At 44.6% G+C, this 22,592-nt stretch overlaps 2 protein-coding genes across 2 annotated transcripts; both read right to left on the bottom strand.

Annotated features, from left to right (window-relative positions):
* Positions 1 to 4,155: 4,155 nt before the first annotated feature.
* On the bottom strand, positions 4,156 to 5,483 carry LOC131291136 (putative odorant receptor 83c). The gene is made up of 4 exons (XM_058320327.1): positions 4,732 to 5,483; positions 4,571 to 4,670; positions 4,250 to 4,489; positions 4,156 to 4,203 (listed from the first exon to the last, which is right to left on the bottom strand). The coding sequence occupies exons 1-4, from the start codon at positions 5,481 to 5,483 to the stop codon at positions 4,156 to 4,158; spliced, it is 1,140 nt and encodes a 379-aa protein (XP_058176310.1).
* A 714-nt stretch (positions 5,484 to 6,197) lies between these two features.
* On the bottom strand, positions 6,198 to 7,564 carry LOC131291135 (putative odorant receptor 83c). Its single transcript, XM_058320326.1, has 4 exons — positions 6,813 to 7,564; positions 6,652 to 6,751; positions 6,322 to 6,567; positions 6,198 to 6,245 (listed from the first exon to the last, which is right to left on the bottom strand). The coding sequence occupies exons 1-4, from the start codon at positions 7,562 to 7,564 to the stop codon at positions 6,198 to 6,200; spliced, it is 1,146 nt and encodes a 381-aa protein (XP_058176309.1).
* Positions 7,565 to 22,592: the final 15,028 nt, after the last annotated feature.

The following is a 22,592-nucleotide window of genomic DNA, read 5'->3' as shown; positions in this document are numbered from 1 at the left end:
GCCATTACTTAAAATAATATTAAAAATTGTTTGAATCTTGAAGAAGTCCAATAACGGTTTTCAAAAGTTATTGTGGTTTCTAAAAGCCTTTCAGTTTTTGTCTAAAGCGAAATACTTTCTGAACTATGTTATACCATCAGCTAATGAAATAGTTCACGTTACCATGGAAATGACTTGTAAATACAAGTGCTTGTTTGTCACTTGCATGTACAAGTCACTTCCATGGCAACGTAAAGTATTTCATTAGTCCAACACTTGTTAAAGTTTTGCTTCCCGAGTTATTTAATTATTCATTTGCTCTGCAGCTTTTAGTTTAGGCAGTTCGTTTTATTATTTTAGTGAAAATTAATTGTTTTGCTGTTGTTTCATCTTTTTTTATGGTTTTCAGACATACTTGATTCACTTTTATTGTTTTGTATGGTGTTTGCTGAGACTTTTCGTCTATTCCAACGTTGGTAATCGAAATGTAACAATTCATGAAAGTTGCTATCAGTTTTTTCTAGCTTAATTTAAGTTTATGATTCTCAACCCAACTTGCAATTTTGCATTCTCTGGGTATATTGCGAGTCTATTTTCGCTTTTTATCTGCGCCCTCCTTTTCTATCAAAAGAATCGAAAGACTGGTTCGAGTTTGGATTTCATGATTTTTGCCAGAATGTGTCAAGCAATTTGAATTTGCCTGAGTTGACTCGCCTTAGTTTCGGTAGACGAGACGCGTTTGCACATGGAAATCGATCTGAGGAAAAACTTCATCCCCCTCTCCCCCTCCCCCTGCCTCCCACAAAGTACGACCGGTGAACCGTGGGCATGATTATGTCAACTTAATCGTGCTCGGATCGAATTGATCCGATCAGCGCCGGCTGAACCGAAAACCGTCCCACCGCTGGGAGGTCCGAGCGAACGGCGAGCGTTTGGCTTAGGAATTCACGCCAGAGGGCCCCCGAGAGATGACGAGCGGTTGTGACAGTGACACCTGGCCTGCAGTCTGGCCTGTGAGTGAGACCGGTTCGTAGCGAATCCTGCGACGCTGCGGGTTGAGGCTGTTTTCCACCCCGACGAAGACCCACAGGAGGGTGGTAGGAGAAGAGAGGGAGGGGGGGGGGGGGAGGAAGGTTAAAAAAACAGAACTCGCTCAAACCGACCGAGCGAGACATGATACCACCACCATCACCATTCTCGTGTACGAAGCACGTCCAAATCAATCAGTGAGACGTGAAAGCTCAAACTTCCTCCGAAAGCCGGGTCGTCGAGGGAGGTACAGGAGGGCAGGGGCACAAGTGTGTTCGATCTTAAATGACGCGTTGTTCCAAATTTTAGCACTTCGGTGTTATCTTTGGACAACTTTTGATTTCTCTATCAGCCCGCCTCGATCGCCCGATCGAGAGACGTGCGCTTTCCCGTATGTTAAAGTGTAGGAAGGGGCAGAAGGTGCGGGTGCCAAAGATCTTCAGATGCTGGTCGGACCGAAGCGACGCGAGAATGCGGCGTCGTGTGTCTTAGTTAATGGCTTCGGGTGGCTACTTTGATTTTGTCCATATTTTATGAAAGTTGATGCTCTCCAATCACAATCGCGCGAACGGTGAAGGGGCGAACGGAGAGATTCCTTGCTGTAGAGAGAAAAAGTGTAGTAGACAAAGCTGAAGAGGAAGGCAAAGCAGGGACTCCAACTGGTACGTCTCTTCGAAGCATAAATTAAGAGGTGAACGAGCGAGATCGGTCCATGATGCAGGCTGTGGCTATCCTAGGCTCGCTGGGATCGTTCAGAGGCTGTCTTGGCACCGCTTCACCGCTCGGTGACCTTTAAGCGCGCCTGCCTGAAATGGACACCACCGCAGTCACCTAGTTCTGATCTTCCGGCAGCACGTTAGATAGTAGTTTTCGACGCGAAAGGTTAGAAGAGATGATAGTATTCTGTGTACCTTCAAAATCCACCACGATGTCACCACAGAATGTTGTTTGGTTACGTACACCGAACCGAGTACGTGCATGCGTGCATCAATTGAAGTTTCCCCGACCTAATTGGACGCCCTAAGCCTAAACGCTTGCGTTGCGGGTTTTGTCACATACGGTTGGCATAAAACACATCTCTTTATGGGGCTTCCGCGTCCACCCGCACCTCGCGTCGGATGAGGTCCGATCGTCGCCCCGAGTCGATCAATAAATGGAACGGCTACCGATGGCGAGAGCTGAGGATGGGGAACTTCCTTCAAACGTGCTCGAAAGCCACCGAGAGAATGCAGCGTCAATACCGCCGGACACCTTGGTGGAGGTGCGGGAGAAGGGGGGAGGCACTAAAGCGATGGTAAATGTTGCTTCACACTCCACTCCAAACACACACGCACAAGACCCCAGAAGATGGGGGTGTCTCTAGATCTCGCGGTGAAGTGCATCCCTCTGAGGTCTTAGGCGATAGTTCTTAGCCAGAAGAGTAGGTAAAAAGAACCCGCTGTTCAGCGTTGTTTTTTTCGCTGAGAAAAACCGGAGACAAACAATAACAGCTCGGTTTCAACGCGCCCGCGCATATATATATATGTGTGTGTGTGTGTGTTTACCTTCGGTACGTTTACTCCCAAAACTTGTTGAACCCTTGGCGACGTCGTTTAGGGCTCCGAGGGTTTATTTTTCTCTTTTCGGGAGGCGGACACGACCCTGGAGAGTCATTCTTTCTTTGACACCCACGTTCCAACTCGTCACTCCAGGAGCTGGGAAAGGGAGGGCTGGAAGGGATTTCGTTCCACATGCCCCGCGACGTTACCTAGCACTTTTTTTAAAGTCCGGAGTCTGTGTGTTCTTGTTCCTTCCATGCCTTGCGCTCGTACCGGTACCGCTTTCGTTCTGGTTCTTCCTCCACATTCTTCTTCCAGGGTCACGGAGGGTGTGAGGGAGGGGTGCTACATGGATAAGGGCTGGAGAACTTCCTCTCGAAGAACGGGACAGCGGGAGGAAGCGAACGTGAAGATATTCGAGCGCCCATTCAAGCCACGGTTGTTCCGCCTGCCCTTCCCCCGTCGGTACGCTATTGCTCTTATCCCTCGACGTGTTGTATGCCTCTATATGCCTAAGCGATACGAAATTAATTAGACAAATTAATGTATTAACACGATTCCCATCGAACACGCTCACGGTTGATGCGTTCGGGCACTTTCGAGCGCTTCGCAAACAAGTAAACACGCCTTGGAAAGGGACCCCTTCGGACTGACCTCTGCGGCCGGAAAGCTGTGCGGATTGGTGGGGGGGGAAGGAAGCTGGTGTGCGTCAACATCCGGTAACTAAGCACCGGTTGGTCGGTGGACTGGTGCCGTAACCGACTAATGTAGCGTAATTTGTATGCCTGTACGCTCCTTTGCCGGTTATAACCACTGCTCTTGGCCGTAGTATGTGTTGACCCTCTTCAACACACTCACACACACACGCGCGCTCATGATCCAAGAGGCCCCCCGAGGCCCTTCAGATCAATCGCAAATCCAGGTCGCCAGGTCGAAAAGCCCTGTCGTCAATTCTGCAGCACTCGACCGAGACTCCAACCGATCATCCGGAGGCTACGTATTCGCTTCAGGTTCAGGATCAAGTGGCGTACGTTGGCGTTTCAGGCTACAGGGCGTTTCGATCGATTGAGTTATAAATTATTAAATCGACCCGCCGCTAACGCTACATCGCCCTCCCAACTTGGCTGAATTAATTTCACTCCTGCGATTGGCTGATTTTGGGAGCTTGTTCTAGAAACTCACGATATATTTACACGGGCTGACCTGACGAGATCGACCGGAAGTCCTGGTACTTGATTTACAGCAACAATGGAACGAGATAAATTGATCGTGTAGGAAGACGTGACGTTTATGCAGCGCACAGTCCTGGACGACCGAAGCGAATCAAATTTGGGGATCCGATCAGAATATAATGTATCACAAAGTATCTGAGTAACAATTGGCCCAGTTCATCAAAAACACTCCATTCTAATCGTTCCCCACATCAGAAGAGCTCAGAATATTTAACAAACCAATTAGCTACAAAACGATCAATTATAATTGATCTATACCTCGTTTGAACTATTCGTAAGGTTTTCGTTCAAAGAGGTTTTGGAGACAAACACTTAGGCTGTGGATAGTTTATTCGACGCCTAATTATCTAAATGCAGAGCCCAATCTCGAGCTGTTTTTAAATACTGCGTAGCATCATGAAGATTGAGTAGAACTTCTGGGACATCTGGAGTACAAAGAAAAAACCAAAAGTTTTTTTGGTTCGAACGAACGAACAGGTTCAGATTGATATCGCTGATTTGCGAGCAGGTGAGCTTCTGGGAGTTCTGCGAGCGCTGCAGCATGATGCGGAAGGTTTGCTTCTCCAGCCGGGGCAGCTCGTGCCAGCTGAGACGGTACACACCGGCCGCAAAGCTTTCACTCTTGTGCTGAATTGCGGCACCCAGTGCGCAGAAGATAAACAGCTGTCCCGAGAAGAGCGGTATCATGACCAATCCCGGTATCCAAAAAGACTACCGGTAAATGAAGAGGGGGGAATAAGTGGCTGGTGAAAGAGGTTTTGCATCCTGAGGGTTCAACACAATATAGCTTACGATCTGCATGACGAATAGCGTGATGATGACCTGGAGTCCGAGCGAGAGGACCTCAACTCCCGACAACTGCCGGAAAGTGGCCTCTATCACGCCGACGAATCTATCGACAACGATGCGTGTGATGAATTTTATCTCTCCGTTCACACCCCTCGCCCTCTTACCTCTCGACCCGTTGCTGGTCCCGAATGATGTCGCGGAGTTTCCGTGCCACTAGATCATCGGCGTGCGACAGAATGACCTCATCAAGATCAGCTAGCTTCACCGCAAGTATGTCATACTGAATGCAGATGTTGACCACCAACGCCAAGGCAAGGCAGTGGGATGCCACCAGCCCGGGTCCGGTCCACACGATGCAGCTCAACTGGTACAGGTAGTTCAGTACGTACCCGAGGCCGGAGTTGCTGTCGACGAACGGGAGTACCACTCCGAACGGGAGTACTTGCTCACCGGTGACTAGGAAGCGGACCAAGGGTCCAAGTCCCATCATAATACATGAAGCGAGGAATATGCGGGCGTAGATACCGGCGGCCCATCGGTAGATGTTCGTGTACCAGCAAAGGATTCGCTGTTCGCGCTCATCCTCCCTCACCATCCGGTACGTCCGATAAGTTTCTGCCAGCAGGAATTGAAGTGCGTCACCACAGCTCAAATAAACAGTTAATCGCCCGATGCCAATGGTGGCGAAGAAGAACGTGATCAGCACGTAGACGAAGTTGAACAAATCATCGCTGAAATGCACCAAATCGTACATCGAGATCACCACGTACAGCGCAGCCAGGCACAGCACGACCGCCGTTCGGATGTTCGGGCGATAGTTCGGGTCGTACGAGTCCAATCCGAGTAGCTTCAGCAGATACCGCTGGCGCTGGATCAGCTTGTCGAACGTAGCGATTAAATGATGTTCCGTGACCATTTCGTCCGTGTACGTCTGGGGTAGAGTAACGTCAGGAAATGAATTCCCCTGCCAATCCAGAACTGTTCCTAACCTAACCTAACCGTTCCCGAAACGTCTAATCGAGTAATTAAGCACCTTCTTGCATGCATTTTAGATCACTCAGGTGTCGCTGGTTCCACCGTACACCGTTTCATCACAAAGTCAGGGCTGGAACGGTTCTCAGACGGAAGCTTGGAGTATCGATCGTAACGCCCCTGTCGTCGCATTTTGGAATGGACTGCGAGTTAACCTACTCAATTAGCTTCGGTTTGATAAAATCCGCCATACTGGGAGCGCGAACTGGATGGTGTTAGGTCTTCTCCCCCTCCTATTAACATTGGCCGCTTATTACGTGCAATGCACATTTTTTAGCATATTCAAACTGGACGCACGAAGAAAATCAAATTTGGGGATTCTATCAGAATATGACGTGACACAAAGTATCTGGGTAAAATGTGGTTCAGCTTATCAAAAATACTCCATTTTAACCCTTCCTTATATCAAAGGAGTTCAGAATATGCATCCGACCAATTAGCTACAAAACGATCAATTATAATTCATCCCTCATCAATGCCTTGTTTGAATTGTGCATGAGTTTTTCGTTCCAAAAGGTTCCAGAGACAAACAATTAGGCTATGGGTAGTTTATTGCATGCCTAATTATCTAAATGGCGAGCCCAATCTAGAGCTGTTTTTAGAAACTGCGTAGCATCGTGAAGATTGAGTAGAACTTCTGGGACATCTGGAGTACAAAGAAAAAAACCAAAAGAAATCGATCTTTAAGGATGAGTCGAGGACTTTCAGTTTCAGGCGCGCACCGTTACGAACAGGTTCAGATTGATATCGCTGATTTGCGAGCAGGTGAGCTTCTGGGAGTTCTGCGAGCGCTGCAGCATGATGCGGAAGGTTTGCTTCTCCCGCCGGGGCAGCTCGTGCCAGCTGAGACGGTACACACCGGCCGCAAAGCTTTCACTCTTGTGCTGGATTGCGGCACCAAGCGCGCAGAAGATAAACAGCTGTCCCGAAAAGAGCGGTATCATGAACAAACCCGGCATCCAAAACGACTGTAAGGTAGAAAGAGAGGCAAAGGAAGAGGTCGCTGGTGAAAGAGGTTTTGTGTCCTGAGGGTTCGACACAATATAGCTTACGATCTGCATGACGAATAGCGTGATGATGACCTGGAGTCCGAGCGAGAGGACCTCAACTCCCGACACCATCCGGTACGTAGCCTCTATCATGCCGACGAATCTATCGACAACGATGGATGTGATGAATTTTGTCTCACCGTTCACACCCCTCGCCCTCTTACCTCTCGACCCGTTGCTGGTCCCGAATGATGTCGCGGAGTTTCCGTGCCACTAGATCATCGGCGTGCGACAGAATGTCCTCATCCAGATCAGCCAGCTTCACTGCAAGTATATCGTACTGGATGCAGATGTTGGCCACCAACGCCAAGGTAAGACAGTAGGATGACATCAGCCCTGGTCCGGTCCACAAGATGCAGCTCAACTGGTAAAGGTAGTTCAACACGTAGCCGAGGCCGGAGTTGCTGTCGACGAACGGGAGTACCACTCCGAACGGGAGCACTTGCTCACCGGTGACTAGAAAGTTAATCAAGGGTCCCAGTCCCATTATAATTGACGTAACCAGGAACGTACGGGCGTAGGTATCGACGGCCCATCGGTAGATGTTCGTGTACCAGCACAGGATTCGCTGTTCGCGCTCATCCTCTCGTACCTCACGGTACGTCCGGTAGGTTTCTGCCAGCAGGAATTGCAGTGCCTCGCCGCTACTCAAATATATAGTTGTTCGCCCGATGCCAATAGTGGCGAAGAAGAACGTTATCAGCACGTAGACGAAGTTGAACAAATCATCGCTGAAATGCACCAAATCGTACATCGAGATCATCATGTACAGCGCGGCCAGGCACAGCACGATCACCGTTCGGATGTTCGGGCGATAGCTCGGGTCGTACGAGTCCAATCCGAGTAGCTTCAGCAGATACCGCAGGCGCTGGATCAGCTTATCGAACGTAGCGATTAAATGATGTTCCGTGACCATTTCGTCCGTGTACATCTGGGGTAGAGTAACGTCTGGAAATGAATGCACCTTCCAATCCAGAACTATTTCTAACCTAACCTAACCGTTCCTAAAACGTCTAATCAAGTAATTAAGTACCTTTTAGCATGAATTTTAGATCGCTCAGGTGTCGCTGGTTCCACCGTACACCGTTCCATCACGTAGAAAAGGCTGGAAGGGTTATGTTTTCCCTTGTTGAGATTGATTGAGAGTTAACCTACTCGATTAGCTTCGATGCGATAAAAGCCGCCATACTGGGAGCTCGAACTCTGGATGGTGTCAGGTCTTCTCATCCCTCCTACCCACATGGACCGAGGCGCGGTTAGATGCCAGAGGTGTCCGAAGAGAGAGGGTTGACTGCTGATTACGTGCAGTGCACGTATGTAACTGCGCAGTTTCGAGCTCAAAGGGTCCTAAGATTTATGGGACACTTCTTGGCGGTGAGAAAAAAGGGTGGTTTCGTTCGTGCTTCATTTTTTTTCCCCGCCCAATCCCCTACCGCTCCTTCTGTCGCTTTTTGCGACATAGTATCCAACCACGCCAAGCCCAAGAGTACTTCGGCTGAGTACTCGCGACTGATTGACGAGAATTTGCATCCACGCGAGGCACGAGCCGCAGTTGAAATAATAAAACTTTGTATATTAAAGCTGAATAAAAAAATGGACAGCTTCACCACAACACACCTATGCATTAGGTCCCCCCCGTTGCGTCGCGTCGTAAGGATAGGTGCATCGGGCCATCGGGTGTTCGCCATTAATTAGCGCCCGGTGCGGCGTATACGGTGTGTGCGATATCGTGAGCGATAAATCATTTCGTGCACGACACCGGAGGACACGTCAGTCGGGCGTTAATTGCACGCTACCACCCCACCTCACTCCCTCCTCAATCCGTTTCGTTACCGCAGAAGGTCCACCAACAGGAGGTCCTAGGTAAATCGCCAAAAATGTTGATATCGAGCTTCCGTGAAGTTCTGAGGGAAATCGGCGAAAAGTCTTCCTTTTCGATACCTTCCTGGTCATCCAGCAACATTCCCGTCGGCTTTTCAAACACACAGGCACGCATAAGGGCGGGGGTTTGTAACCCCGGAATAACCTCATCAAGGGCAAGCAGCTATAGATAGCCTTTCGGTGAGAACCCCGTGAACCTTGGCTTCTCCAAGCTCTCATATCCCGATGTGATTCTTGGACCTGGGAAGACTTCAGAATCGCTTTGGAATGCGCATACAATATATATATGGGTGTATGTTATGAAAAATCGCGCCCGTCTGCGGGACCTCACCACCGAGTCATTGTGGAAAAGCCGCGATTGTGTGCAAATGAGACGGACATCGCAAAAATCGTCATGGAAAACGGTCCTTCCTGGCCGGCTTTTTGAACCGACGCTACAGAACCGGCAGTCGTCTCGGAATAACATGGCATAGCATTTGCTTCCCCCACCCCCCCTTTCCTTCCCTTCCCTCACAGTCGTTTGACCCTTGCCGAATACTTTCTGTTTCGTTGCAGCTTTTTTTCCCCATTCCTCCCATAGTGGAAGCTAACGGATGCAAGGACGGAATGGGCAGAATGCAACGAATGTTTGCTGAAATTGCGCGGTGTTCGTATTTTGTTTTTCTCTCCCCGCTGCTGCTGCTGTATGTGTGTGTGTGAGGGAGAGATTTATTTTTCTTGCTCCCGATCGCATTGGACAAAACACATGAAAACAACCTTTTTTTTCCTCCGATCCTCGGATACGAGAACTACCTTCGTGTTTCGATCCTTCTGCTGCTGCTGCAGACCGCGGCGTCGAAGGGAATGTGTGTTTGTCGTCGGAAGGAGGGACGCATAATGCGATCGTAAATCAGACATTGATCGACGCTTGACAAATTATACGTGCCATAAGTGGGCAACGGTTGTGGAAAAAACGGTACCGGGAGCGAGCGAAAGAGAAGCGAACTGGAAAAAGGCAACCCATGTCGGACCTTTATCGAGCCATCGGGCGAGATTTATTCTATTGCCGATTTGTTGCAGTTTGCTGAAGGCAGTGGTGGTGGTGCACCACCGTTCGAACACAATGGGGCCCACACAGTGGACATTACAAATTCAGAATGTTCAGCCAACCGGTCGTAAACGAATTACTTGCCCAGGAGAATAGGTTTTTTTCGTGGGATGTTTTCCTTCCAGCTCTTTTTTGTTTGTTGGTCTTCTTTTTCAAAATGGGAAATTTGGGATATTTCCGAGCCGGTGCATTCGGTGGAAAGATTAGCAACGGCATGCCATGCTGCCTTAAGTCGGGGAAGAGCCTTTGTGGTACTAACACTAACCAAGCCAACGAGGTTTAATTTGACCTTTTCGCGTTGGTATTTGAAACAGCATGTTGTTATTTTTAGTTTTTGCGAAGTTTAAGTTATTATATTTATTTCTTTACATTATGTTTTCTTTCCAAATATTGAGAATACATTTTTGATTGTGATTTAAATACAGATTCTGTAGAAAATATTCCAATCTACAACGATTGGAACAGAATGAAGGAAGCCGCACATGTACAATACCAAAAATAATGTTGGCAAAAGTTTTTCATCATATAAAAAATATGCAAAAGCTTCAAAGTAACACAAAAATAGAAACAAATCTTCAAAAGGTCGCTTTCGTACACCGAGCTACAGAAAATACCGAATTTTTTTTATTTTAACTCTTTATTAACGAAATTCAGTTGCAAAATTGCATTTTTATTGACGTTATCACTTATTGACCACCTGTTCTCACAGTAAACTGCAATGTGCTAGCAATAGTGTTGAATTGATTTCGTTTGGAAGCATGAGAACTTTTCCAAGCTTCATATTCGTTATTAATTTTTTATTTTTTAACTTTGCCATGAGTTTTGCCTGTACCTTCTTCTTTTATTTATTTGTATATTGGTGAGTATTGATTAGATGAGTTTAAAGTAATTTTATTATTGCTTACTATTTATTTCAATGCCAAGTTTTACTTGTGAAGCGCAGAGATTAAAATTTTCTTGAATATCTGATCGTAACTCCTTTTTTTGTTTTATTGGTCTTTAACTGGGTTTACTACATAGTCACTTTGCTTTTGTTTTATATAGATCTCGAATTGTTTTTTTCTGTGATTCTGATAATTTCTTAGTATTTTCTTAACGTTAGTTTTTTTTTACACTTTTGCTTACATTGATTGGTTTCAACTTTTCATAAACATCGAGTTTTAAAAAATAACAGAAAAGAATTGTACACACTAGCTAACCTTAGCTACGAACACTTTATTATCAAACTAAATTATTTAGAGCTCTGATTGAGCACTGTTGGCGTTTCAACACATGATTGGTTGTTATTTTATTAATATTATCATGTAACATTTCTATTTTGATTTATTATGATTTTCATAATTTTGTTTTGGATGCATACATATAAAAACAAAATGATTGTCTTTTTACTTACTTTTATGCGTTATGTACTATTTATTTTAATGCAAAGTTTTATAGGTAATGTGTAGTGTTTGAAGACTTGATAATTCATTATATTCTTCCACACTAACTAACCTCTGATTTAAAATCAACTATATATGTGAAAAATCATTAATTTGATTGGGGGCATATTTTAACTAAAGTTTTTTTTATCAATACTTTGTTCTTTTGGACATGCACTTCAGCAGGATTAACACGTTGACTGCCAAGCGTTTTTAGCACACTTTTTTGGTACAATTCTTTTTAATAAAATTTGTTTATAACATTTATTAAAACAAAAACTTTGAATGCTAAGCGAAAACTTAGCTTCTCAAAGAATTGATATTAAATATTACTGTAATTTTTATGTTGCATTTTCATTTATTTATGGGTGAAAAACTTTTTAGAACTGATTTCTGCTGTCACCCACTTTTGGGTGACATGGCAGTCAACGTGTTAAATATTATCAAAGGCAGGGTAGTCTAATGAAATCAACCGCAACATCTCGTTGTAACATATCGCTAGTATGTTTGAAATATTTCTAAACTGTGCAAACACTTTCGGTTCCGTACCGTACATGTTTGAAGAGGTGCGTGCCTCAATTTCCCGGACAAATGGCTACCGAGTATGAAATGTGACGGCCGGTTCGCGGGCTTCCTTTCGCTTTTCGGCCTCTCGGCTGCCTCGGCAGCACGATGCGAGTGTGCGACCGCTTATCACGTGGCGTGTTTGCAATTGGATTAGTGGATGACGGGAGAGGGAGGGGGGGATGGAGGTTGGTGGCTGGTCTGGTCGGTTGTAACCACGCGCCACCATGGTGCGTCGTTAGGCGCGTAATCGGAACAATTAATTTTTAAGCGCCCGCTAATGTCGTTTGGCGCGCACCGGTTGAAAAATTGCACGTCGACAGGTGGTCGAGAAAGGTATGCAACAAGGTGCGAAAACCCGTACCATTCGAGGAAGGGAGGGGGAGGAGGTTGTGGTGGTGGTAAATGTGCATGTTGGCAGGCATAAATCGTCACCGGGGTTCGCGCGCGCGGTTTCCCATCAATCGCGTGTGGCGCGTTCGACGCCTGAAGCACGTGTGCCTAATGTTTGCGCCGCCAGGTTTTCCGAACCGTTTCCCAAATCGGCTGGAATGCACCACACATACACACACACACACACCCATCCACCACCAAGCGAAAGAGGTGTGAAACGGGATGCTGTATTTTCCACTCCAAGTTCCATAGCCCTCCGCACTAGTGATGTGCGTACTGAATAAGAATGAGTGAGTGAGTAGAATTTCACTATGGAATTGAATGACTAGTTTTGAATTGCTCCGAACAGTTTGTATTCAACTATTTTTGTATTCAGTTCCATTACAGGGATTTGAATCCCGAAAAACTTAAATGAGTAACTAAAAGAGTTTCTAGTTGCCACCGAGACTTGACAAGAAAGGATTCAAAACCCATGTAGAGATATGAATCCCAAGAGTGAGTAAAAGATTTACTCAGGCTCGGCAGAGATTTGGATCCATCAAGCAGGATGTCAAATCCCAAGAGTAGAAGAGTAAATAAAATAATTCGTAGCCACCACACAGATCCTAATCATAGCTTTGAATCAAAAAAAGTAAATAAGCTAGAGAACATGTTTGCTAATAATGTGTTGACGAATGAAAAATACACAACTGTATGTTCTTTCGAATGTATCCTGATTGTGATTGGAATCAGCGTTGATTGAATCTGAATCTTTGTTAAGTTTGACTCCCTAATCGGGATTAGATTCCTTGGTATGATATTTAAATCGTTTTGGCAATTAGAATCTCTGTTACTTACTCGTGACATTTGAATCTCATGTTTAGATTATGTATAGATTAGATTTGAGGTATGAATCTTTAGGTGAGATTCATTCATATGAATCATTTCATTAAGGTTCATTCAGATTGATTCAACAATGCTTCACCATTGATGAATTGTTGAAATCATTGATGAATCTTTCGAAATGTTCATGAATCTTAATGAATCTTTGACGAATCGATAATGAATCTTCACGGGTCTGAGTCGTATGACAAAAAAAGAGAGCTCTACACTTCCTATGTTTGTGCCTTTTTTGGCTTTGTGAAGAATCTTCGGGATACATGCATCTTTCATACAGAGATTCATGAATGAGATTCCCCTCTCGTACCAGGGAGACACATTCGATCCCTCCTAGGGATTCGAATCTCGTTGGCGGGTCGCTCTTTTAATTGATTATTCACTCTTTTGAGATTAGAATCCATTTGATGTTTTTTTAAACACAAAAGAGTAACTAAAAGAGTCAAATGTGAAGATCGTTGATCTGCTTGATTCCAATCTCTAAAACGAGTTCTTTTACCCATCACTACCTCCCACTTTCCATACCGCACATTACAGGAAACAGGGGAAGCAGATTTGCCGAACTCCGGACAGGGAAAGGGGCGTCGGGCGTGATAACCGTCGTTTCGAGTGGGGGTATCCATAGCACCACCCGGGTATCGGGTCGTTTTCCCGCCCCGCACCCCGCGAATCCCGGGTCCGCTCCTTCGCGGCCGGGATTCGAACCCGAGAACCCCGACGAAGATTGATGTTTTTTAATTAAATTAGGATTAAACGAATTTGCCACGCCACTGGGGCGAACTCTGGTGACGGTTTTCCGGCCGGTGATGTTGGTGCGAGCAACGGGGTGGAAAAACGAGGGGGAGGATACAATAAGGAAAGGTAACTTAAAGGAACGAAGGAGGATCATGCGCTCCCGGGGTCGTCAACCAGATTAATACGCGACCTGCGATGATGATGACGATAAAGGGGGCGTCCGAGGGGGTGAGCGGAAGGGGCAGGGACAGGGACTGAAACTTTACGCACCGTACAAGATGTTCCCGGCGCCGTGGGCTCTGGACCTTTCGTTGCGTTTCGCTTCCAGCGCGTGCCAGGACAGAATGGGCTTGATGTGATGATGCCGCCTTGGCGAAAAACCTTTTACGGCGAGCAACCGCGAAGTTACTAATTCTATTTGCCTCCTGGAAGCTTGCACTGGTGGTAGTATAGGCAGCTTCACCGAGGCACCACGCTCGCATTACTTCCAGTCTGGTTGTCCGAACCACGGAAGTGGAAGAGCGAGCGTCGGGGGCTTGGAAGGAGGGAGGGCTCGGTAATGAAATAATAATTGGCCGCGAAAAACCTCCGAGCCTCTCCGGCAGACCGTTGGTTGATAGTTTCGGTCGCGCGCGCGGGCTTCGCCGTAACTGAGTTACATACTTTAAAGAAGTAACTTTTTCCCGCAAGCGGCTGCAAATTAGATTGAAATCGAGTCCGGAAAAGCGCTCGCTGGCGCTCCTTAGCGAAGGGTCGGGCGCAGGATGCAACCCATCAATTAGCTTATTTCCGTGTAGAAATTTAATGTACCTTTTTACAAGGCTTCACACAACTTGCTCCAAAAGAACTTTGTGCGTGCACAGGTGCTGTGAAAATTGCGTTTTCATTTCGCTAACACGTGCAATTGCATGCTAAACATAACCAACTCTTCGTGACCGATTGTTTGCAGGAAGATTTAATTCTGAACCAACCAAATCAACATTTTTGAAACAAATCGTGCATGTGAAAGAAGCTACATTTCATCGTTTATAATCAGGAAACTAGTAAAGCTAAAGAAAACAACCAACATCATTATGATATCAACCAAGATAAAAATAAAACTACATCATTGCTACTTAAAAGACACTAGTGTAAAATGAACAATAAGAAGGAGTTGTAAATAAATGTAAATATTGTATGTATTTCAAATTTAACAAAAAGAATCAAACAAGAACAAACTTCCTGTATAGTGAGCTTGAAAGGGAAAGGATAAGTGTTACAAAAGTATACATGCACTGTTTCTGGTATCCTTGATTAAGTCGATAGTCGAATTGCATCGATGTGTTAGCAAAAATTGTCTCAGGTGTACTAACCTTTTTTATTAGTTTTAAAAACATGCAAAAAAGTGGAGACCCCTGGAAAACCAATCGGTTTTAACTGAAAGTCAATCGGGGTTTCAAAAAAGACTTATAGTCACATCCATAAACTCATATAGCCTGTAACTCATACAATTGATAAGTACAAAAATCTATTCAGAATCGTAAAAAAAGTACTTATTTACCTTTAAATTAGTCATAAAGAAGCTGTTCTCACCTTATTTCCAATTGTGAGTTATAACAAATATTTAGCAGTGTCTTTTTCCGCTCCGTTAACCTTTTGTAAAAGGAATTTTTTTGTTTTATTATTTTACGAGTTTACTCGTACCTGAAATCGATAATAATTTTTAATTTTTATTCTGAGTTTTTTTTATATTGTTTTCTATTTGCAAAATGGTTAAAATACATATTATTTCACGTCTTTAATAGATTCTTGGACGTTTGATAATAAATTTGTTCCCTAAGACAGTTAAAAAATGTATGTGATAGTGTTATGATTGAACGTGTAAGCATTTTTAGTTTTTATTTTACATTTTCTTTTTCTTATTTCCGTTAATTACGGGTAATTCAACTGTTACAGAGCTTTCGCACAGGTGAACTGTTATTTTAATTCTCCATATTGTAAACGATCGTTCAAAATTCTCACTAATCATAGCTTAGTATTTCGAAGTATTGCAGTCCACTTCCTCTTTTGCGGTGAAGGAAAACTAAGCAAACTAACAGCACCGTTCACGTGCGGTTCTTTCGGATATCGTTCGGTTGCGTTTTCCCGGCACAGAACTGAGCAATTGCAGGCGTTCGCGTGCGTGAGGAAATAAATTAAATTAAGCAATACATCAAAGTTTCCGACCGAGGCCGGCCGGGGCAGACTTTTGCGCAGCCCTCGGAAGCAGTTTTCCATTCCATTTCATTTCAGCAACAGTTGGCGGGGCAAGTTGGGCTAGGGCTAGCCAGGATGCCCGGGTCGGTCGGGTCCCGGATTTTCCGCATGGGGCTGCACAGGCTCTCGGCAGGGATTAGTTTCTCCGCCGGAGTTCCCTCGCACTCGCTCTTCTGCCGTAATTTGACCGTAATCATGCATGACGAATTACACTCGACTCGTTGTCGGGGAGAGGAAACTAATCGTTGGCGGAAACGCAAAACACGCGGGGGAGTGTGCGGTGGCTGTGGGCAACAGCTTGGCTTGGTCCTTTGCGAATATTGTGAACGTATGCGATGTAGGGTGCGTGAGGTGGAGGACGAGGTTTTATTCCGATTTCCCAGGGAAGTTGGTGAATCATCCCGGAGCTCGAGACGGCCGGATTGATGGCCGTGGACCGTGCTGCCAGCAGCTGTTGTTCGGGGTTTTGCGCCTCTCGGCGCTGATCCGAAACTAAATTTCAGGTTTGATCCTTCGCCATAATCGGTGTGACGACAAATGCGGCACGGCGGCTCCGGCGGCCAAGTGCGCTCGACGTGATTCTTTCCGCATTTTACGCCAACGTTGATCCCGAACGTTCAGAATATCACACAGAAGCCGGGAGGTTGAGCTGTATCCTGGTCAGGCCCATTGCCCAACCAATGGCCTAGTGGATAAATGGTCAGAACTGCACGTTCTTTGGTCCACCGTTTGGAGGAAGGGAAGGAAACTGGGTAGAATGGAATGGGAAGACGTTGGCAGCTAATTCCCAAATCCGGAAGGTCCACGGGAGGTCCGATCAAGTTTCGCTTCCTCTTCGCCGCGAGCCATTGTTACGTCGCACCGTTTGAGGAGATGTATAAATCAGTCAGCCTCGCTTCGGCTAGCCTTTGCTGGACATCACGCGGTGGGGGGGAAACAAGAGAACTGAGCTGGAGGTTTTAAGATATGTCTTCGATTTCACTGGCATTCGCAAGGTTCGCTCTCCGGCGAGAACTCCACGCGGTTCATCGAATGAAGACACAAGGCGCGCAGACCAAACCGATCGCAGTGGATGGCGGAATAATTGCAACAATGCGTTTGCAATGGACAAGATCTCCCTCCCTCCCTCCCAACCACGTGTTCAGCTCGTCGGGTCAATTGTTTCTTTGTGCGGGGATGATATTCCGCACCGTAATCATCGCTCGAGGGCTACCGCATTTGCATCGAACAAGCGGCTGCCTTCGACTCGAGCATATTTTAACATCTTCCTACGGCGGCGAATAATCCTCCCACTACCCTCCTCCTCGGTCCGGGCCTGCCAGGTCAAGGGTGACTTGTGCGGCGGTGTACGGCGCCCGCGGGAATATCGATGCCGGATGAAAAGACCGCATGTCTGAGGTGGAATAAAGGATACCTTACTTGGTGGTTCTCTGAACCACCGGGGATTCTATCTCTGAGTTGAGTCTGTTGGAAAACTTTTATTGGACCTGTTGAAAAACCTGTTGGTAGAACCTGTCCCCAGCTTAAGTGAGGTACTAATAGGTACTTTGGGGTTTGTCGAGGGCCCATTTTCAAAAGCTTACCCAGAGTCCATCTTGATATTCCGAATCGTCATATTGACATTACTATCATCCACCTACCAAATTCCAAACTAGTGATTACGATTCGGTAACCTGATTCAATCACAATTTGACTCGCGAAATAGTCAAATTTTTATGAGGATGCCAAATCTGAGGGAGAAAATTCATTCTGACTGAGCCAAATAATCTTGGTGAATTGAATCAATTCGTACATTGCAATGAATCGGCTCACTCACTGTGACTCACTTTGCACATCACTAGTCGCATCTCCGAATAGTTCTCAAGCATGAATATGTCGTTGACTTGCAATTCCTTCATATCACACAATGTAGATTGCCTCAGATCCCAACATCAGTCCTTGTAGACGCAGCTTAAGATCTTCCAAAACATACTCTGCTTTGCTCCTAGGATGGAGTCGATTCGGACTAGAGTTGTACCTTATGAATCCTTATGCGAGATTCATTCATATAAATGTTTAACCCTAGATTCAGTAATCTTAGCAGATTCTTAGTTCATGTTCCAATCTGTTCTGGTCGTTAGCTCTATACATACGTAGGAGATTTATAACTGTTTGGCATGTCATAAAGATTCATGAATGTTTGAAGAATCGTCAAGGTCTAGAGATTAAGATCTCAAACGATTTATGAAACAAGTCTTACGAATCTCCGATAAAGGATGTGAATAAGTAAATCTCATCGAAAAGCTTACCAGAATCAACTCTAGCATACAAGTAATGCGCTGTTAAATATCATACAGAGTCGTCACTACGAAAGGTTTCGTGTTTTAGACGTATCTGTAATTGTCATCGGATATCAGCGCGTGAACCTACGATTATGCTTTCGTTCGGGGGAACTGGATGTGACTGGACCTGGAGAATAACTTTTCGTAGTACATGCATTGTTGTACCTTTGTTTGGAACTTGCCTCAAAACAAAGTAAAATAAAGAGCTGTCACGAAAATTCAATTCGTTCGCTCTGGTTGGCTATTTACCGAAATAAATTGATAATTAAAAAGGAGTATACTATTGTTTGCAAGTGTGTGCATGATTTATTTCGCCACTTTCCGGAAACCATCTGGCTCAGATTACCTCACACTCCACACCCGTGACAGGGTTTCCTTGTTTCTTGTTCGTTTTTTCCCCCCGTCCTTGTTGTTCCTTTACGGTGCCTACTCATTAGAAACTTGAAAGCCCAGACTCCAGCGTCACAAACAGCGGAAGGCGGTATGTCTCCCCAGCGGAGAGGAAAAAGTTGTGGTGTGCTGGCGGGGCTGAGTATTCCATGGGATTTTCCTCCGGCTTTTCCACCGAGAACTGGTGTCGAACGGGGACGGGTTTGCATTTGGTTGCTTTGTTGCGCCGGACCTTTTTCCTGTGTGGCCTGCTTTATGCTATATTTTCTGAAAATTTATTTAACTTTTTCCCTTAACTTTCCGTGCACATGTATTTCCCTGTGCGCCTGTGTGTGTGTGTGTGTGTGTGTGTGTGTGTGTGTGTGTGTGTGTGTGTGTGCATACGCTTGGGAAAAGCTGGACAGTGGCCGGAATGACCGGTCGTTTGACGATAACTTTTCATTTTTCTTCCTCCTTGCGTGCGGTGCCATTATCTTCCGCAAAGTTTCCGTTCTTTCGTGCTTTGTGCGTGGGGCGGGAAAACTTGCCAGCGCGCTGGAAGGAAAACTTTCCTTCGGTACCACTTATTTCCACACAACACACACACACACACCGGCCGCCTCTGTAATGGATGGTCGACACAAACTTTCAACATAAAACACTTAATATCTCGTCCGCTCCATCTCGTCCCTGCTCCAAGCCGACATTTTCCTTGCAGTTTCTTTTCCGACTATTTTCTTTCAGTTTTCCATCTCCGCCCAAGGGGGCTGGGTGGCAGCTTTTCCCAAAAGGAAAACTCTCCAATGGGGTGGGGGGGGGGAAGCACAAGGAAAACAACACCGACATTCAGAGGAATTGTCCTTGTTTGTTACGTGATTGTGTATGTCAATGTGGCTTGTGTGTATGTATGCGCAAAGGGAAGAATCATAAAGGCATGCAAGGCATTCGGAACCGAAAAATTCCTCAACGTTTCGGACACATAGGGTTTGATGGGGTAAAATGCACCTTAGCATTCAAATGTGTATACAGCGAAAGCAAAAACTGACAAATAAACAAGGTTTCAGAAACCATTTCGTTTTAATTATCGTGATATTACTCATTTAACTCATTTAACACGTTGACTACCATGCCACCCAAAAGTTGGTGACAGCAACAATTTGTTCTAAAAAGTTTTTGACCTATTTATTGGTAAAAAAATGTAACATAAAAACAATAGTTATATTAAAAACAAGTTCTTTGGGAAGCTAAGTCTTTGCTTGGCTTTCGTAAACCGTCGGATTAACAAATGTTATTAACAAATTTAGGTTAAAAAAGATTGTTCTAAAAACGCTTGTACTGCTAAAAACGCATGGCAGTAAATGTGTTTAATGAAATATTGCATTCGAAATTATGTAAAATGTGCGAAATATGTAAATGAATACTGAATAATGAATAATGAACTATAAGAATTTGTAATAAAACAGCGTGGCCGTTAACGAGTTAACGATAATCTGACTACGGTGCTCACAAAAGGTAAAGTTTAAACTTTTTCTTATTTTTGGATTATTTTTATTTGGTTTGAACAAATTTAGCATTTTTTTAATAAAAGATACTTTAAGGAACCAGTAAAATAAATTTGTTATTGCTATTGAATGGACTACAAGAAATTTGATATATTATTATAAGTGGTTAATATTGCCTCAACTTCCCCTAGACATCATTATTCTTACACCTTTGCGAAGCTTTTCCCAAGCAAGCACCCCCCTGGAAAGTGTAAGGGAAGAAAGAGTGAATCGGGAAAAATGTGCGTCGGTGTACGTGTTTGACATTTAGGCTCCAGCCAGCGTTGTTCCTTGATTTCTCTTTAAGGAAAGAACGAAAGGACGAACCCTTCCATGGCAATACCCACGCCGAGATGTCGTTGACCCTTTGATTTCTTTCGGATATTTTTTGTCTCCCTCTCTCTCTCTCTCAGAAACACACTCAGCCAGACACATGCTCTGTAGGCGAGTAAAAGTAAAACACAACACCTTGTTGGATATTGTTATTGGTTAGGAAAACTTTATATTTATATACATAAAAGATTCTCATCACAATCTTTATGCGCAATTGATTTTTTTCTCACGTTTTTGGCTGTGCACGTGCGCGGAGGTGGGTGGTGGGTGGGGGTGGATGGGCCACCACCACCACCACAACTGCCGTCGCGTCGTACACACTGCGTTCGAGCATTCATTAGCTGAGGATCAGCTTCTCGAAGACACGCGATGTTAAAATACGATCCTATTTGCTACTTTTACCATTGCTGCACGCGTTCGCTCTGGCTACTCTTTCTTGGGTTAGTATCGCACGGTTAAATATCCTCGTATGTGTATGTGTATGCACTGTGCATCCTAGCTCCTCCGCTTTCGTTCACCCCTTTTTCCACCCCATCTTTTCCCATCGACTTGCGGAAAAGAACATGATATTAAGCACGATAATATGTGTGTTATGTACGTATTTGTTGTATGATTTCCTTTTTGCGCCCTTGAATTGCTTTCGCAACCTCGAAAGTAAACGTGTTTTGTTAACGTGTTATGTTTTTCACTGTTTCACTACGGCTAAAACCACGGAATAGGTATGTTTTCCATTTCGCTCCCCCCGATGACGGGTTTTCCCGGCTACGGGTTGCAGAATTATGAACGGGGGTTTGTTTTCGAAGGTTTGGAGAATTTCAACACACGGAGAAATCACGGACAAACACACGACCCGGGAGGTGTAGCACCTTCGTTTTTTCTTCTTTATCTTCCACCCGTCAGCTTCCTCCTGAAGTTTACCCTAAACGTTGAGCGGTTTAATACACAGTTTGCTTCGTTCGTTTCAATATGTTTAGTATTGGCGGTTTTGTTGCTGTTTGTTTGCTTTTTTTTAAATATTACTTCTTGTGCTTCTGTTTGTTTTCGATTCTTTGATAGTGTTTAGTTTCCTTCTTTAATAAGTTTAGTATTATACATGGACCCTTACAAGTCGAGTCAATAATCCACGTGTACCGTGACTGCATCTGTGCGGGTGGGCTTGCATATCCATGTGTGCATTTGTGTACATATGTTTGTGTGATTTTATTAAATAGAAAACTCAAGTTGTTTTTTAATGAGCCAAGAAAAAGCGAAATGCTTATTGGACGAGAGTCGGAAAAATATTTACAAAAACAAGAAGCACAACATCTTGTGGCTGTAAGCACGCACGGACAGATGTAAGTGACCGAAGCATCGAAAGTAAGAATTCAAAGAAAATAAATAAGGCTAGAAAAAGGAAAAAGAATAATGAGAAAAGTGCAAAGTTCAAATCGACCGAACGTAAAAGGGAAAAGTATAATCATTCAAAAAACGCAAATCCCATCAGACGCAAACAAACCGATAGCACACGTACAACTGTACACACATGCACATGGACACATTGCTGCACTTCTGGCGTTTTCGCGACCGACTGCATTCAGGATTGCATTACTCCTTCCTTTCGTTTTTTTTTCTTTCGCGAAAGTAAATATATATATTTTAACATATGTGTATACAGATAATGATAAAAATACAAAAAAAAAAAAACTCCGGAAATGTTCAAGCGCACGTGCGCGCGGGTGCACAAAGCCCCTGTGGACCCCGGGGTTTTTTTTCCTTCCTATATCCTGCTTTTTCTGCGTTTGATCCTTTTTCTTTTCTTCAATAGCTGCTACGAGAAAAAGGGTCATTTTCAGCCCTGTTTTCCTACCTGCCGCCGACTTACGGCTTGTCACGACTGCAAGTTTCTCTATTACGATTACAATTATATCTTCTTGGCGTTACAAGACGACAACTACGACCTTATACAATGGCACCGAAATGAAAAAAAGAATAATAAAACAAACAAAACTTGTTGCATTGGGTTTCATTTGAAGGAAAGCGAGTACATCATTGCCAATTGTGCCCACGAAGTTGCATAAGAATGTTGAAAAGGCGTTTGGTGAGGTTAGAAAAAAGAAACCAAGAAAAAAAGAAAACTAAAACAAACCTTTCCAGTACTCTATACAGCTTTAATAGAAAATAATAAACTATGTTATGGATCAAAACAAAT

The sequence above is a fragment of the Anopheles ziemanni genome, chromosome X (genome assembly GCF_943734765.1).
Source record: "Anopheles ziemanni chromosome X, idAnoZiCoDA_A2_x.2, whole genome shotgun sequence".
Classification (NCBI taxonomy): Eukaryota; Metazoa; Arthropoda; class Insecta; order Diptera; family Culicidae; genus Anopheles; species Anopheles ziemanni.
Note: the sequence above shows the minus strand (reverse complement) of the source record. Positions and strands in the feature narration are given on the sequence as shown.